The sequence below is a fragment of the Cheilinus undulatus genome, linkage group 22 (genome assembly GCF_018320785.1).
Source record: "Cheilinus undulatus linkage group 22, ASM1832078v1, whole genome shotgun sequence".
NCBI classification, from domain to species: domain Eukaryota; kingdom Metazoa; phylum Chordata; class Actinopteri; order Labriformes; family Labridae; genus Cheilinus; species Cheilinus undulatus.
Window position 1 is genome coordinate 9,218,173 of NC_054886.1, and position 19,173 is coordinate 9,237,345.

At 39.5% G+C, this 19,173-nt stretch overlaps 1 protein-coding gene across 23 annotated transcripts in view; it reads right to left on the reverse strand.

Annotated features, from left to right (window-relative positions):
• ank2b (ankyrin 2b, neuronal) overlaps positions 1-19,173 on the reverse strand; it is a 277,742-nt gene that overhangs the window by 75,870 nt on the left and 182,699 nt on the right. For 18 of the 23 annotated variants that reach the window (XR_005991466.1, XR_005991465.1, XR_005991467.1 and 15 more), the window contains exons 3-8: positions 15,600-15,698; positions 14,304-14,402; positions 13,343-13,441; positions 11,289-11,474; positions 3,442-3,465; positions 303-401 (exon numbers count right to left, since the gene is read on the reverse strand). Coding sequence is in view for 20 of the 23 variants with exons in the window: in XM_041779233.1 (XP_041635167.1) it covers positions 303-401; positions 3,442-3,465; positions 11,289-11,474; positions 13,343-13,441; positions 14,304-14,402; positions 15,600-15,698 (606 nt within the window). In the remaining 3 variants the exon portion in view is untranslated. Of the gene's footprint in view, positions 1-302; positions 402-3,441; positions 3,466-11,288; positions 11,475-13,342; positions 13,442-14,303; positions 14,403-15,599; positions 15,699-15,775; positions 15,853-19,173 lie in introns of those variants that run through there. The other 5 variants (XM_041779240.1, XM_041779237.1, XM_041779234.1 and 2 more) reach the window with 2 other exon arrangements.

A 19,173-nucleotide genomic window follows, 5' to 3' on the forward strand; every position in this document is an offset into this window, starting at 1 on the left:
ATGGCTAAAAATAGGAGATGTGAATTTGTATTCAGGCTGATATCGATTGAAGGGAGCAGAGATGTCTGAAAGGCCAGAAGAGGAACTTTCAAACAAAACCACTCCTTTCCTCCCAGTTTTATCAGTAATAATTGCTTTATTAGATTCAGACATTACTGATCCTAGTAGCTACATACATTTTACTGCCATGTTTAAAAGCTCTGGCTTTGCAGCATTTCTGTTTCCAAAATAAAGGTCAGTAGAGATCATCTTAAAGGTTTAACCCCCCAAAAGTGGCTGTAATAGTGTCATTAAACCCGTACCCTTGCTGTGAAGTCGACCGCCGCCCCTCGGTTCAGCAGGAGCGTGGCCACGTTGACGTTCCCATAGTGGGCAGCGATATGGAGGGGGGTGAATCCGCTCTGGAAGACAGACAGGAAGTAGACAGACACAAGGAGAGGAGGAGAGGTCAGACCGTAACCTTTACATCCCGTCAGTGGAGCCCTTTTATTGTGTCTCCTCATCTTCCCAGCATGCAGCAGTCGCATTAAGCATCACAGGTGAATCAAATAAAGAGTTAGAAGAAAAGAAAATGGATCAAAATCATAATCGGTTAAATTCAAAACCATGTTGCACCCACATACACACGACCCGAAACACTCAGACACTTCACTCTCATGCAGAAAGTAAAGAAAGCCTTTTCCCGGCTTCAGAAATCAACTTTAAATGAAATAAAAGCAAAAACAGATGTACAGTACACACAGATCGTCATCAGAATTGACATAAAGATGGACGAACAACATTAAATTAAGTACCCATCAAACCAAAAACCAAATGATAGAGAGGTGATAGAGCAGCACATTAGGAGGAGGGTACATGAACACCAAAGTGCACTATGTTAACTGTACATCAGAGAAGAACCAGAGTTAGAAATGACAAATAGACATGAGAGAAGTTAGAGAAGTTTGCAGAGCAGGTTGGAGAGTTGTGAAATTCTTGCCTTACCTTGCCGTTCTGTTAGTGTGGTCCGATTTAATGTGAAAAAGTTTGTTTGTAAGAGTGTGAAGAATACAGTGACTAACGTGATGGTTTACAAACTTTACACAGTCAAAAGATCAGAATGGTGCAAATTAATGCAGCCGCTATGCAACATGCTCTAAAAACAAGTCTTTGTCCAAGCATTTTAAAGTTTTAGAAGCTTCTCATGCTGTTATCATTTAGCATTGTTTCTAACTGTAAAGAGGTTTAATTTATATGGACTTAATTTAAGATTTATATAGAAAATCATGCATTTGAATACTTTGACTTGAGGCTCGTAAATATGAAAAACCAGAACTGTGAAATTAAAATAAGATAACCTGAAGTTTCCATTTGTGTGTGCATGAAAGATACAATTATTCTGAGAAATTAATTTTATTTAAAGTGCACAATCACTTCTAAACTGAGCAGTATTTTTAAACTAGAAAATCAATGTATAAGACCCACTCATCATAAGGAGTGCACAGAATGTTTGGAATAATATTGTTGTCAGCAGGTATGGCACTTTCCACTGATATCTTCAGCCAAAATATGGGTTATAATAAATATCAGCTGAAAATATCAACCTCCACCATCTGCTAAGATTGGCATATGTTGGCTGTAGATGTCTGCATTGAGTATCAGCCAACATGGTTGTAAATATCATCCTGGATCATCTAAATATTAGCCTTTTATGGATTTTTAATATCGGCCTTTATTAGCTGAAAATATCGGCCTAGATTGACAATGATTATCATCATGTATAGGCTGTAAATATCAGGCAAATCTGCCTATTTAGGTGAATATTACCCTTTATCAGCTGTAAATATTGGCCAATTTCAGCCATAAATATTGGTCCACATCAGCTGTAAATATTGGTCAATATCAACTGTAAATATTGGTCATATCAACTGCAAATATTGGCAAATTCAGCAGTAAATATTGGTCAACATCAACTGTAAATATTGGTCATATCAACTGTAAATATTGGTCAATATCAACTGTAAGTATTGGCAAATTCAGCAGTAAATATTGGTCTATATCATTTGTAAATATTGACCTATATCATCTGTAAATACTGGTCAATATCAGCTGTAAATATTGGCTTTTATTGGCTAAAAACATCACCCTACATAGCTGGTTAAGAGAAGAACAAAAAACATCTTTACCACCAAAAAAAACTTTCAGTTTTGTTCTTTGCCCTTCTTTTAAAGGGGACATATTATGCACAAATCACTTTTTCAGGCTTTTCTAACAAAAATATGAGAACCTGGCCTGTCCACAATCCCCTCAAGTACTTGAAAAATCCATTCCCTCTTCCCGTCTCTTTCTCCACCTTTCAGAAAATGTGTGCCGAAACAAGCCGTTCTCAGATTTTACATCTAGTGACCTCACATGGGGCCTAAGCAGTGGCCCCCAGGTTTGGTTGGTCCTCCACTACTTGGAGGAAAGTTCTGCCCTCCTCTACTAATCCTCTCAGCTACCGGCTGAGATGTTGGCTAGCTCATTGGGTTACTCTGCTAGCTGTGGTCTGGGAGATTGATGATTCAAATCCCAGTCAGGTCCTAAACTTTGGATAAAAGTGTCTGTAACATCAGGAGTGCCACATCCATTTCTTGTGAGGGGTGTGGTCAGGGGTGGAGTCAGAAAGCTAATTACCATTTAAAGCCACAGACATAGAAATGGCTCATTTCTGAGTGTGTAGTTATTATATATTTGGTAGGCCTTCATGCATATGCAACACCATATCACATCATGGGCACACAGATGGAATTAAAACTTTAGTTTATGGTTGTTAATGAATTTTGGCAGCTCTGGATTTCCATAAACAATGTATTTGCAGTATAAAGTTTTATTCATAGTCATTTTACAGTACTGTTTAAGTCAACACTGAGCAGTTCATAGTGCATTTCTAAAAAACACATGCAACAGGACACAGACAGACAGCGTCACGAGACAAACACGTAGACTTCAGACATTCACTGTTCAAGTATATATCAGGAGTGAATTCATCAACTTTAAATCCTTGCAATTCATAAAACCATGAAACCACACATCTCAGTAATGATGTTGTTTTAAGATAAATGCATTGATTAAAGGTCGCAAAGGATTAAAACAAAAGGGGCTTTCAAAGTGGAGGCAAAAATTGATCAAAACTGGAAACAAGAGCAAAAATAAACATAAAAACATGGAGAAATCAAAGGTTAGAATAAGCTGTTTACGTGGCTGAGTGCAGAACACGCAGCTTTAGCCTGGCCATTCATGTAGCCGTGCATGTCGACACCTTAATAAACCAAAACCAACACAAATCTGTGAAATAAACCAAATGAATCTTTACTGACAGCATGCAGTGCTGTAGGAGTGACAGAAATAAATGGTGGAGGGACAGAACGGATAAATAAATGGGACTTTAATCAGTGTAGAATTAAAGGAGCGTGGGTATACCTCAGTAGTCCTATTGACCATCATCTGAAGCAGGAGGAATGAGGAGGAAACAGCCGTTAAACACATTTCTGCACTGAAGGCTGACGCACGGACGCTCAGAGGCAGCCGTGGAGTCAGAGACTGGTAAGTGACGTGGCTGGGGTGGCAAATAAATGTGCTCTACTAATGCAGCGTAGGTGCAAAAAGTACTGTGGTGTATAAGGAAGCCGAACGTCTTCTAATGGATGCAAGTTTCATTTGACGTTCAATTCTAACCTACTTATGGAATACAAGTCTGTCTGAAGCAAAGAGTAATAATCACTCAGTGCATCTGCTGCTGTCTGGTCTGATCACATATCTTTAACAACAATATCATATCAACCCACAGAGGATGTTGAGGCCATATTTTTCCTTTTTTGGTCATTTTTTTTTCTTTTGGGATTATTTTGACTGTATTAATGCTAGTGACATACATATCAGAGGTTTTGAAACTTTAATACTAAAACCTGCAACCTGTCGATAAAAGGCTCTGTAGAGTTTTTGTACACACTCAGGCTGTTTCTGACCAAAAATGTCCCATTGAAACCCATTAAAACCACCGTTTGTGATCCTCCAGCCATCACAATGTAAAAAAATAGACATTTTTGATATTAGGCCTTTATTCTGGAGTCATTGCTTCAAATTTGCAGTTTTTCCAAATGTCAGACATTTTACCAGATTTCCCAAATGACATTTTACATGCTTTTCTGTAAGGAAACTATTGTAGAAATTTGTCAAAATCTTAAAATAGAAAAATAATGTACATACAAATACAATGTGCTGCTTATCATTAACACATAAAAGGAAGTGATGAAAACAGATTTGCATGTAGTTTATGAAAAATATGACAATTTTTTGTGTTTTTTTTAATTTAAAAGCAACTGGGTTTTCTGCACTTCAGCTAGCATTGAAAGGGTTAAATTCCTAAGAATTAATCAGTATTTTTTATTCATAATGAGGTCTAATCTTGATTTAAGAATTAATTCTATTTAAGTTTTTAAAGAAATAATGTTTATTTTTGCTGCTATTTATACATGGTGTTCATTTTGGTCATGAACAGAATGAGTGTGACAATTTATTAAAACCTCACAATTTAAAAATAATAATAATGCATATGAATCAAATTTATTGCTCACTATCAACATACTAAAGACTGTGATAATCCCTATCAAGGAAATCAAATTAAAAGGCACTATATGAAAAATGTTTCTTTAATTTTGTATTTTGTACATTACAAACATCAGGGTTTTGCACTTAAACTAACATTTAAAAGGTTAAATGCCCCCAACTTATTAATACTAATCGTTATTTATGATCAGGTCCAGTCTTGCTTAAAGTAAATGAATAATTAATGCAAAAAAGTGGGAAAAATGTTGACCTTTTATTATTGCTGCCATTTACGTACAGCCTCAATTTTAGGCCATTAACACGTTTGCATGTAGTCCAAAAAATAAATAAATAAATAAATATTTTTTATTTTATTGTTTAACACTACAAAGTTAGGGTTTTTGTCACTTGAATTGGTATTTGAAGGGTTCAATTCTCAAAAATTATTCAAGATTTTATATTTATATTTATCATCATGTCTGATCTTGATTTAAAACATACATTCAAAAACAGTAGGAAAAAATTCTTTTCTTTTTTTGTTTTTCTGCTTTTCATGTACGGTGTGAATTTCTGGCCATTTACACCCTAAGTGTAGCAATTAATGGAAATCTTAAAAAACAAAATGCATAAACATCAAAGTTGTGGCTCATTATTAGCATAATTAAGGCTGAAAAAGGCAGGTTTTTGTGCTTACACCGGCATTCTAAGGGGTTAAATTCTCAAAATGTCTGATCTTGGTTAAAAATCTGATGCAAAAAATATAGGCTGCCAATTTTGGTCAGGAACACCCTGAGTGTGAATTTACCATCTGAGGGTTAAAGACTGAAAAAACTTAGCACTGACTAGCACTGACCTCATACACTTACAGTACTGCTAAGTGTATGAGGATAAAGAAATCCTTAGGAAAATAATCATACAAATAAACTTTGCATGTTGTGTGTAAATGCTTTAAAATGACATGCTGGCCGGTTTCTGGTAGCTGTCACTGAACATCATTCTCAGTGTTTTAAAAGGAGAAGTGTAGACTGTATCACTGCAGAAAGTGCTTTAACGTGTCCATGTGCTTGAGTAGGACTGTAAAAGCTGCTGTTTTTATCTGATTTATCCTCTGGGCTTCTCTTATGACTCACGTTGAACAGGTTGCATCACAGCAGCTGATCCACATATGGCATCCTACATAAATGCATATACTGTGACCGTTCTGCTGTGTTTCATTACATAACAACATAAACCTTTCCTGTGTACAGTGTGGTGAATATAGAAGCCTTACTAACGCGAAGGTAGAGCTATAAACAAACATGTAGTGTGGTAGATCATACTCACTCCAGCCACATCACTTACAGGGTAATTCCAGCACTTAAAACCTGGGTCATACTTTTATATACTTCAGCAAAATGACTCATAGATACAGCAGAGGTTTGGACACTGCTAAATGGATAACCTCACTAATAGCAGTGACTCAGGCTGTGACTGCTGAAATGCAACCTCTCCGATTTTAAAAGTGAAATGACACATTCAAAGGTGCAGTGATGTCTTATTTTCCATCACTGTGAGAGCAGGAAGGTGCTATGGTGTGTAGCACCAGCTGCTACCCTGGGGCTTAACTACAGCGCTTCTACCAGGACAAAAAGGCACATAATTGAAGGGATTTAAATATGTAATATGCTAGTTTTGGACCTTAATCTCATGCAATTAAGACATTAAAACCAACAGCCCTATTATTGACACCTCCCAGCAAAACCCTTTTTATATTGTCATATTAGAATTTGCATGCGATATATTTCACATCCATCTGGCTAACACTCCATTGACAAAGTGTCTTTCATTACGGGCCAATCAGAGGAACAGATCATATGACAGAGAAGGCGTGTACCACCGCTGAGGAGTAAACATGAATTAACAGGCATCATCAGTCTATGATTCTTTACTATCAGTGGAACCAGTTGGTAAAATTTAACTCTTGCTGAAGCTGGTCAGGATAAGAGGAAAAAATCTTTAGGATAAAATTAGCCTTTGTCTGATGTAAAAATCAGAAATATCAGCCTATATTGGCCATAAATATAGCAATAAAATTATATTGGTTGTACAAACAGGCCTATGTCATCCTCAAATATATGCCTATATAAGCTGTAAATATCAGCCTTTATTGGCTGTAAATATAGATTGTTTTTTGCTTTAATAGATCGACTTCAACCGGCTGTTACTACCTGCCTATATAAGCTTTAAATATTCGCCTATATCAGCTGTAAACATCAGCCTATATTATCCCAAAAATATTGGCCTATATGTAGGCCTGTATTGGCATCAATAATTGGCCTTTATTGGATGTAAATATTGGCCTATATTTTCTGTAACAACACTTACATCAGCTTTAATATCTGCCTATATCAGCTTTAAATACAGGCCTCTATCAGCTGTAAACATCAGCCTGCATCATCCCAAATTATTGGCTTATAATGATTGCTTATGTAAGCATATATAGGTAGTAAGTATTGACCTATATCGGCTTAAATATCAGCCTTTATTGGCTGGGGATTGCCCTCCAGGGTGGGCTTTTAGCTCTAGTATCAAACAAATCTGGTACCAAACAAAAATGGCGCTTTTTTTCTGTGCCCCTCAAACTGCCTGGAACAGAGCTGCCACTATGGCAACCAAGATGGACAAAACAGCTGTTCTCTCAGGGAAACACTCTGCCAGCCAGCATTAGCAATAGAGCAGTGGCCTAAAGTTCTGTGGCGCGTCCATGGCTGCCGCTAGTGTGGGTTCGCTCATAGAAAGTAATGGGGGTGATGGTTTTGACACGCCTTGGATGGCGCTGGTGTGTTTTGGGCTTAAGAGTCCAGAGTCGGATTCTCGAATCAGGAACAAGCGACTCAGCTTGAAGCGTTGCACAATGGATCCACCTGATGCCAGACATTAAATCTGGACAATCCATCTGCTTTAAACGGGTATGAATTGTTAGAAAAGTGGCTCTAATTCAACTCTTGGTCAGTATTTGCATCTTTGCATCTATGATTAAAATTAGAAGGATCCATCAACAAGAAGGATCCACTGAAAACCAAGTAAATTTTCACTTCTTATTTGTTGAAAAAATATTCAGCTTCAAGGCCAAAAATAAAATCTAGGAATTTCACCAAGAAAATGTTAAATATAGGGCGCTATTTTGCATTTCTTTATGCATGTCAAACCTTGTTAGTGGAAGAGCTACACAAATATATTTATTAGTATTATTATTTTCAGTGGAATGGTGTATTGCCGGGTTAGAGTATGAGGCAGTTTTAGGCACCAAAACATTCAAAATGCAGCAAAAGGTTACTGCTTTGTTAGAAACGGTTGCCATGTAAGTGTGGCCTAAATGTTTTTGTCACTGGAGAGCGGTCTCTATGAAATTTGAAGGTATGAAATGTGGAAATAACAGCTGCTTGTGCCCCAATGAAGCAATCTACCAGAGCAGTTTCAAACATGTTGTATCTATTAGTCATTTAGACAAAATAACATGCAGAAAAAGAGACCCAGGTTTAAAAGTACAGGAACTGACCACTTCAACAACCTACTGGGTGTTAAAAACAGTCCTAAAATGTGTTTTCCTAGTTCAAGAGGTACGTGTAAATCCCCATCATCACCATATCAAAACTTGAACCCCTCCCATCCCTTTCAGATGGTCAAGAAGCAATCTTAAATACAACATCCACCCCCCGATTAGTTGCATGCAGCCGTAAATATCAGCACCATACAACCTGCAGACAGTGGCACACTCCATGCAGTGGACAGTGCTACACTTAGACACCGGTGTGCAGCGAGGAAGGAGGAGGAGGAGGAAGGGGTGATGGAGGTAAGTGTGTGAGAGGAAGCATTTAAAGAGAAAGAGAGAGAGAGAGAGAGGGGAGAAAAAGAGGGAGAGACTCGGTTAGTGGCAGGACCAGGAGTGACGTGGTGAGTAGAAACACGCTGAATGAGACCGGAGGAGAGAGAGACAGAGATGAGAAGACACACGAATGGAGACACAGCTTTAAGATCATGGAGGAAGAACAACACGACAAGTTAGCCGTCTCCTGTCAAACACTGAGTCATACGTCAATATTTTAGAGGTTAACCTTGTTTACATCTGCTGTTAGTAGCATCCATATAAGGAAAGGGAGGCTATGGGTCATGTATGCTTAAGTCTTGGAGGTTTGTTGTGCAAAATTGATGCCGTTTGTAAGGCTGACTCTCAAATCTTTATGGGGTTCAAAATCCTGGGAAGCCATAGATAAGAGCAAAGGTTTTACTGTTTTGCAACATTATTATTCTGAGCGTACACTAGACTGTGAGACCACACCACTGCTGTTTGAAGTGGAAAATCCACAGACATGAGATCTCACAGAAACCCACCTGATCAAATGTGACTCCATAAGGAAAACAAATACAACAGACAAGTATGTTTAGATGTCTCCAGAGTTGTGTCTGTGAGCTGCAAAAGTATGCGACGTCTAGTTGGTGATGCTTCCGAGACTGCTCACTTTCAGGTACTCTGTTACAAACAGCTCAATCTGGAATCTTAAATTGCAAACATTTTGGAGAAATATGATTCTAGATATCAGACAAAGCCTGAGTGAGTCGGCATTTTGGCTACTGAAGGGGGCTTTTGAGTGGCAGCCACCATGTTGAAAACACTCTCTAAGTGACTCACTTTAGAGTGGAATTTGCTTCATTTCACCATGGACAACTCAGACGAGCTGTTCCACGTCTGCCACCGTGCAAAGGGAAGCTAACTGGCTAGTTCAGGTCAGGTATGGGTACATATGGCACTTTGCAATGTCACAGTGGTAGTGTAGCGCTCAGGCCTCTTGTTGGCCAGTGCAGGCCTGCTCCACACCCATTTCTACAGGTATCCTCCGGGCTGATTAGTCCAAGATGCATGTGGCCTTCCCTGACATCTGGCCCAGCTTCAAAGACTCTGGGCCCCCAGTATGGAGTGAGCTGGATTGGCTTTCCTGATCATATCAGCATTACACACAAGGTCTTGAGTCATCACAAAGATGTCCAGGTGGCACCTCTAGCCATCAGTCTGATCATCAGGGGCTCAGTAGGTAGAGTCTTACAGTTAGAAGGTTGAGCAATCAATCCCCAGCTCCTGCAGTCACATGTTGATGTGTCTTTGGGCAAGACACTTAACCCCAATTTGCTCCCACTGCTTCATCGGTGGTGTGTAAATGTGTATGGGTGCGTTTGAATGGGATTAGCTAATACTGATGGCCAATTCTCCATAGCAACCTCTGCTATCAATGTGTGAATGTAGAGTGAGTGGTGTACATGGTTAGGTGCAACCTGTGGCGTGAAAGTGCTTTGAGAAGTCAGATAACTAGAAAAGTGCTATACAAGCTCAAATCCATTAGCCATTTCCCATCAGTCCAGGCCTCACAAGAGTATAGTAAGACCTCTCAGTTGAAACAGTTCAACTTCTGGAGCAGCATTGTGCCATAAATCAGCATTTTAACACTGGGAATGTGGCCTTTGCTGCTTCTGAAGACAGCTTTAAGTGGAACTGCAGTTTTTCTACACATCTGTATTGGCTTTATTATCAACCATGAACGCTGCTGGTTAGTCTTGACTTGGACCATGGCAAAATATGGCACAAAATTTGGCCTAAAGTTGTCGAGTGTGTTACCCGTTGCTAAAACAGTGATTGAACCTTTACCATGCACTATTAGCAACAGTAGCCTGCAGAAAGGGTAAAGTTCAACTAAGACTGGAGTGAGAAGTAGTCCATACTTTAAGTAAATACATAAGCTCTTTGCAAGTTAGTTACCTTGATTGTCTGCAGATGCATAACAAGGCTTAAGTGAGATGAATACAAAAGCATAAAGCTTTTAAAACGTATGGACAACTTTAAAATATATTTAAAAAACTGGATTTACCTCCTGTTTTGACAGGGCATTGATCTGTGGAACAAATGCATCCTAAAGCATGGGTGTGATCTGTCAGCTTGGACCCACTTCAAGGAGGTAGAGCTCCATTCCCCTATGGGGCGTGGTTCAGGTTGGGGACCAATGAATGAATAGAGAGTGGCATGGGAAGAAATATCACAATTACTGAGACATAAATCACCTCAGCGTGGAGAGATTTCCTCTCTACGGGCTATGGTGTGTTTATTTTACTCAGAAACCTCACCACTGTGGTTTAAATTGACCATAACCACACTCATGAACGCTCCCTTGCTCATTTCATTAGTGTGCAGAAACATCCAGACTCTGGTTAGGTAGGAATCTAAGCTCAGGGATCATCACTGTGGGTAGAAACCTCATCATTGTCAGCACAAACGTCATTAGCACAGGCGGTAATGTCATTACTACAGCTACAGCTCCACCCACAGAACACCATCCACACAATGAGACATGTTATTGTCTGATGCCAGATTTCCACCTACTGAACACTTCACATAATGAGGAAGAAAAAGGAGACCCTGTCATTAAGAGGACATAATGAGATCCGATTGTTGATTATTGCCTATATATCTATGCAGATGTATTTAACAGCAGATGTAAACAATGTCAAAGATTATTATCCAGCCGTAGCCAAACCCACGTGTTTAATCTTCAACTTTAGCATTCTGAACATCAAAAATCACTCACTTCATTAAAAGGCTGTTAAAGCCACAGCACGGCAGAATAGGTAGCACCACATTAGCCCACACCACACATGCTTCAACAGCTCCACAGAGTCAAACACCGCTATAATCGTACCTTCGACTGGACGTCAGCGTTGTGGTCATTCTGAAGCAGCAGGGCGGCTGACTTGGTGTCGTCCTTTCGGGCGGCGATGTGCAGAGCAGGAAGACGGACTTTTCCTTTAGTGTCGTTCTCCAGTAGGACAGAAACCACCTGGTTGTGGCCCTGCTGGAGGGCGATGGCCAGAGGGGTGAAGCCATCCTGGGAACAGAGAGGAAAAGGAGAAATGAAGAGGAATGAACAGACAAAAAGTCCAAGTTTGGGTCTAAATGGGCTTTCCTGTGGGGTTCCACTATCATCAGTCCCTTCTATGGTTGTCTGAAGTTCCCATATGGGACCCATTAGCTGCCCAGGTATAGCAATCTCAAAAGTATGATAATTCATACAGGACAAATTGTCATGAAATTTTGCTGACATCAAGACTCCCTAATGACGTGTCCTAATGACCAGGGAGGTCCCATAACATTCCTACTGCAGACACCAGTGTGTTGACATTAATCAAACATAATGAGCATGTTGGCAACTCTAGGATTGGTAGAAATTTGGTCCAGAAAGTCATTAAAATCCCTTGGTAATAGTCGGCTCATTCAGTAGCACCATAAAGTCACAGGCTTGTCACATTCTTTGATTCATGAAGACATATTGTCATTTCCATCAGTGTCATTTATACTCAGTGTTGGGGGCTGATTTTCTCCCTTACAATAATTTCAGTAAGAACTTGACTAACATTGGCAGCAGGGAGTTCATAAATTCCTGACAGTGTAAATTTGCTAAGCAGTTTCATGAAAACAACTCTCATACAACCTGAAATCCAAAAAAGTTAGGACATCAAGAGCAATGCAAATTTAACAGAATACATTGATTTAAAAATCATTCTCATCCTGAGTAGAAATCAAAGATGAGATATTTGTTTAAAAACAGTTGCATGGAGATGATGTTCAAACTGATCAAATTTTTATTTATTTTTTTTTTTTGAACTCATACTCAATTCCTGAATTTGATGCCTGCAGTGTGTTCCAAAAAACTCAGCACAGGAGCATGTTTACCACTGCATCCTATCACCTTTATTCTAACAACACTGTAAGGACTGAAAGTGAAATTCTCTCTTCAGATGTACATCTGAAGTTGCTAACTGCTAAGTTTCTGTTGTCATATTTTGCATATCCATACATTTTCAATGGAAGACAGGTCTAGATTGAATGCAGGCCAGTCTAGACCCCTCCTCCTTTCTATGTGGAGTCATGATCTCAGAGATCAGTGATCTCTCAAGTTTCTTAGAATCTTTTGATGATATAATCAACTGTAGATGGTTGAGGATGCTGAATAACTTTTTCATAAATTGTTGAAATATTTGCCCACATAGTCTTTCACAAAGTGGACTTTGAACCATAATTGGTTGCAAATAACTGATCCTTCCAGGAGCGCTCCTTTTATACCCAATCATGGTGCTATCGCCTGTTACCAGCTAACCCACTTACCTGTGAACTGTCAGGTGTTACTTAAGCATTCCACACCTTCTCTAGTCTTTCCGTGCTTTTGTCCCAACTTTTATGGAAAATGTTGCAGGCACTGAATTCAGAATGTGTGTCTATTTCCGACAAAGCAATACAGTTATTAGTTTGAACATTAACTATCTTGTCTCTGGGATGTATAAAGTTGAATATAGGTTGAAAAGAAAATTACTGTACTCTGTTCTTATTCACATTTTTAGAATTGGGGCTTGTATAAGCAGGATAAGGCCCAAAGAAATGCCAATCTGTTTCATATCCTGCTAAAACATATTAATGACCATAAACATTTTTTTACATCTAGTTAAAACTACTTTATAATGTCATTAAACTAGTATAATTCCTCCAAGATCCACTTCACTAGATTGATCAGTGCTTGTATGTCAATCCATGTCCTGTATGTGTTGTCATGTTATAAAAACAACATTCAAAAACTGATCTGCACTCAAATTTTTGGATAGTTTCAAGCAACTTGAACAACAAACCTTTATAATTTATTATCCCTGTATATGGCACTGATTCAGAAAACTGTATTTATACAGCAATAGCAGGTCATCTCACCTCTGTAGCTGTGCTCTGGTTTCCTCCGTTCTCAAGCAGATATCGTACCACATCCAGGTGATTCTCCTGAGCAGCCATGTACAGAGGAGTGAATCCATTCTGTAGGAAAACACAGCAAGACAACAGTTCACCACAATGTTTAAAAATCCTTCACTTATACTGCATCAAACACAGCCCATAGTAAAGTCAGTTCCCTCTAAAATTAAACAAGAATTAAGTGATTTGTGAAGTACTAGCATCAAACATCTTTAGTGGTGGGTGGTAAACGAGCAGCAATACCATCACCAGTAACTGTTACTGAATTGATTTTTCCAACACTTTCATCACTGGTTTATCCACGTGCTGTGTTGCAGTTCACACATCAGGTTAAACTGCTGCAGGCATTAGCGTAGCGGAGTAATAAGTGACAGACAACAGCTTCAGATTCACTTCAAGCTGTGCGCTGCAATGGATCAACTTGGTTTGTCTTCAGCCCAGCGCTGCAGTGATTTGTTTGTTAATAGATTAATTAACTGTTTAAAGCTGTGCTTTAACTCATGGCTCACGTTTTTAAGTCCATGATGATGCAAAGAGGAAGGCTGTAGTGATAATTGAAGTCAGAGAAGCAGCTGTAAACTCTGTAACTGAGTAAACTCACCAGTATCTCTGCTAAAGGTAAGCTTAAACGATGATAAACATAGCTATTTCAAACAGGTTCTTCCCAATTAGATACTATAGTTGTTATGTCTCTTGGGTGCTATTACTGTGAATACCCTCATGAGGTAATGTGGTATAGTCAGCAGAAGCTTGTCACACCTCAGCAGGAGAGAAATGAAACTTGAAACTGGTTTTATCTTTTAATGTTCAATACTGAGGTATAATTCCAGTACTACAAAGGCAAACAAAATGTAAAAATTGACAGTAATATGAATACAAGGCCATATCGTCAAGCTCTACTTTAGCATGGAGTTCAGTGACTGACCTGAGACTGTGCGTTGATATCGGCTCCCCGTTTGACCAGGATCTTCACCACTTCAGCCTGACCGGCTAGAGAAGATATGTGGAGAGCTGTGTTTCCTTTCTGGATGGAGAAAAAACACAGGCTTTTTAGGAGGAACATTTATTTTGATGAGTAATTTTAAAAAGATCAACATTTTAAGTCAGCAATATCCATTATGTTGACCATATTCATTGAGGTTCCCTGTAAATTTCTGACAATTTAGTGTGGTGTAAACCTCTGAAGTTATGAGTAGCACTGAGAAAAAGGGCAGTTAGTCAGGACGACTCTGTCAAGAAACACATGATTTGCATGATTTTTTTTATTATGAGCAGTTATTAATTTGTATTGCTGCTATTCATATTTGGCTGCTCTAGGATCCCCCTGCCCTTCCACAAACCTACATGTAAAAGCAGAGCAGAGCAGGCATTGTTGACAAGAGAATGACACTGATCAAGTCAGAAGAATAAAGGAGGAGCTGGGGTGGAGGGGGCTTGCATAACCAGCTTGCAGAGGGAGCAGCAGAGTGTAGCTAGGCTTAAGAAGCAGTTGACTGACCTGCCTGAACTTAAGCTTTACGCTTGATTTAGTCCCTTTAAAATTTAATGTGACTCAAAGTACAGTCTTTCCTCGTAATTGCATATATTTACAGATTTGAGTGAGCCTTTACTCTCTGTATGAAAGAATACAAATCTGTTCCTCAGAGCTTTAGCATTTTACTTTTTTTATTTGACATCCAAATGCTACTTTATTCCAAAATGATTAAACACTTCAATATTTTTAACCAACAAATGCACTGTCTTAATTTATTAAGGCACTTAAATGACGTCCCTAGAGGTAATAGATCACGTCTGCTGTTGCAACGGCATTTAGAGTCCCCACATTAGAAACTTGATCAGTAGTTAGTCTGGCCCGCCCAGCATTGCTCAACCATCGGACCTGCGTGTTTACTACTTTACTACTCATATCACTTTCCTGTAGAGTGAAACTGTCTCACTAACTCTATTTCAACATGGTTTATAGGAGCTCGTTCTCAATGAACGATAACAGACGTAAACTTCAGACGCTCGTCAGTGCGTAGCTCCACAGTTCTTCATATTCAAGCTAAAATCACCAAATAATAATAAACTGTATAAAGGAGACAACTGAAGTTGACTTTATTATTACTAATCTAAAGGTAAGAACCCTCAGTTAACAGTAACTTTAAATTTTAAATGTTAAAATCTTATCGTGAAGTAGGCTTTAACACACATAGAGCTCTGAGTTCCTGAGATCACATACTTTTGTGGCTGAATCCACCGACGCTCCTCGATCCAGCAGCTCCTGGACCAGATCTATGTGACCCTCTTTGGCTGCCAGGTGAAGAGCATTGAGACCATTCTGGAAAAAACACAAGAAAGATTTAGTCATTACAGAGTCCAACGAGCAAAAATCAACAAAAACAAAGACATGGATACCTCCTCCTCCTCCTCTTCGTCCATTACTCACTGATCCAGCCTTCACTCGTCTAACATGAGGAGCAACAGTCTGAAACCAAAGCTCCCTATCAGAGCTCTGTTGGATGTTGAGCCATGCTATGCTGTGGTGGAGCAGAGCCAGGCCTCAGTAGGATGATATAAATAGTTCTATGTGAGTGTTTCCAGGTCAAGAAAACCTCGTCTTTTTCTAAGATCTGAAGAGATGCATTGACCCATATCTTTCCAATATTGTAGTCTTTAGTACTGATGAATAAAGGCTGACTTTTTACATACATTTCACTGATTCTTGTTGAAGCTATATTTCACACATAGCTTCTATAAATATCTGCATTGGACTGGCGAGCGTCATGTGCAGCACTGTTGGCACAGATGAGGTGTGACTGGTTTGATCAGCTGAGTGATGACTCAAAGCAACTAAAGTGAGAGAAAATCACAAAATAAGAGACTGTAACTAGAACAAAGAGGCTACACTAGCTGAACATTGTCAAACCTAGGACATTTATAGTCAAATTGCATCTCTATTTCGCCTCCACTCTTCTTGGAAGGCTTTCCAAAAGATTTGGCATGGGAATTTATGCCCATTCCTTTTGTAGAGCATTTATGTGATCAAGCACTGATGTTGGACCAGAAGGCCTGGACCGCAATCCCCATTCTATTTCATCCCAAAGGTGTTCGATGGGGTTGAGGTCAGGGCCCTGTGTAAGTTCTTCCACACTGAACTCATCAAACCATGTCTTTATAGTCCTTGCTTTGTGCACTGGGGCACAGTCATGTTGGACTAGACAAGGGCCTTCCCCAAACTGTTCCCACACAGTTGGAAGCATAGCATTGTCCAGAAGGTCTTGGTATGCTGAAACATACACACTCTCTTTACTGCATCTCCAGAATATTTTGAAGGAGGACATATGAAAGTGTGCTACTTTGTATTGACAAGCCTTTGACTGCAGTGAGATGAAGAGTATTGTGGCAGAGCGTGACATTTATCATTGCAGAACTTTCTCGTCTTTGTAAAACAAAGGGAACCAGATCTGAGTGAGAAAGGTGAAAGAAATGGTTTCCTGTAGGACACTCTTGGTGTCTTGTCATCTCCTTCATTCCTTCTGTATATCAGCTCATGCAATAAAAAAGAAAACAGAAACTGGGTGATGGGGTAAAAACAACACTATGCATAGGGCTGCATTACTAATGGGCTGTTAGGACACTGTAATAGGAAACAATCTACTTAGGCTGATTTTGGTGCCAAATCTTGCATACATCGCACGATGTTAGGGCAAGCTATTAGCAACTCATTATGGGAAATATTTAGATTTAGCATAATGGCTCGTATAGTTTACATCAGATTTTGCAAACAGGGACAAATAAGAAAGCAAATTATTTGACAAATTATCACCTATTTTTTGTTCTGTTATGGCAAACCACAAAACATGACTTTGATAGTTATTATGTTTTGCTCCTGGATTTGTCATTTTAGGTGCACAATTAAGCCAACAAAATAAAATATTGCAACAATTTTACCTCGTCTTGACTACCTTATTCCTAGTTTTGCTTATATTCAGCTTAAAGTCATTAGCAATCTTAGCAACTGGGATTTAAATCTCGCTTTACGTGCATTATTGCAAGACTGACAAAGTCTACAAATTACATACTCAACAGAAACAAATAAATAAAGCTCAGTGTTACTTTATGCAGAGGCCAGCTGATCCCAGTTATCACCGCCCAGCTCCCACAACCAATCAGTGCTCTTTCTCTCAACACAGCGGTGTATTTAAATATGACATATTTCTCACTAATCCATGCTTGCATTAATGCTGATGCACCACGCTGCTGCTGCTGCTGGCAAAGCTTCACCTCCTCCACCCCAACCACCTCCTTAATAGCAAAAAGCTTGCTGTACCTTCATATGGATTGATTTCTTTCGAACTGATTTAACTGTATTCAGTACAGCATGTCACTAATGTGTCTATCCATATGGAGGTTTCTAGCTAACCCAGGGGGCATCTTTTGCACAGAGCCTTCTCCACCAAGTAAAACTGTACATGCATTTTGCAATAAAATGGTGAAATATATGATAAGCCTGCCATACATTTCATGCAGCATGATTTACGGAAAAGAACTGTTAACTCTTGTTCAGCTCTGACCAAAGCATCTGCTGAGAAAATTTTCTGAATCTTTTGCTACCAAACTGCTAGCTGGTTGCTAACCTTGCGTGTCTAAGCCTTTGGTTTTGAGCAGGAATCAGTGGATTTATTTGAGCTTTCATATTGTTGCTCCTTTACAGTCCTTTAAAACCATGAAGCAAAGGAATGGAGGTGAATTTAGGTTTACCCCTCTCTTGTCCCCCCTCCTCTATCAATGACCCAGCTCTGATTGAATAACGCTTTCAGCCACCAGCTTTTTACTGCGGCATAAAAAGAGCAACTGAGTCGATAAGTAATTTCCTCCATTCTACATCACGCAGACCCCTGAGGCCAGTGGTCGTAGTGAACTCCTGGGGTCCTACAGAGGCTCCCTGTGGGATCCCAAAGAGTGCGAATGCTCACTGTTCTTTAGTCCATGTGGCCTCAGGGTTAGTCACAGCTGGCAGGAGGCATCTGTTTGGTAGCAGAGCTTAAAATGTGCTCCAGCTGAGCTCTGCTGTTTTTGGATCAGTTGACATGTTCATGCACCTGCTGGCCTCAAAAAGCCCTGCATTAAAACCAACATGTTTACACCATGATGCACTAAAAACACATGATTCAGTGGCAGTTATTAAAGAGTGAAAGTGGACAGATTTCTGTTGATATTTAGCTGAATTCAAACTCATTCACAATATTTTAGCTTCACCTCTAAGCTTGGACGACTGCTAAGCTCGATTCACCTAAAATAGACTCTCACTGTTGCTCTCTTCATTATACAGTGAACATAACTGATAACTTCCAGGTCTGCCTAAACCCGTGGGTGTTGAATTAATCTCCGTACACTCTCTAACTTGCCCCCCAATCATCTCCAGGAAACCACTCAGCCCGTCATCAGGTACTGGTGCCCTGTCCACCCACTCCTCCATCCATCATATCTGTTACCTGATTCTGTCAGCCTGCAGGAGCTGAATCTCTCAGGCACTGAGGGTTCCCAATTATTAGATCTATAGCACCGCCAGCTTTAAAACAATGTAAATGCAATGCAGAAAGAATGTGATTTAGCAGAGCCGGGGTGGTCTCCAGGAAGAGAGGCGGTTAATGTTAATCAGAGAAAATATCAGCTCATCAGTGCTGTTTGTGATGGAGTAATAACAATCAGAGTGAAGTTAAACACTGACGCCCATTTCTCTCAGTATTAGAGAAAACAATGAAGATTATCAGCAGTTAGCTGCTGCTGAATCACAGACTCATCTGACTCAT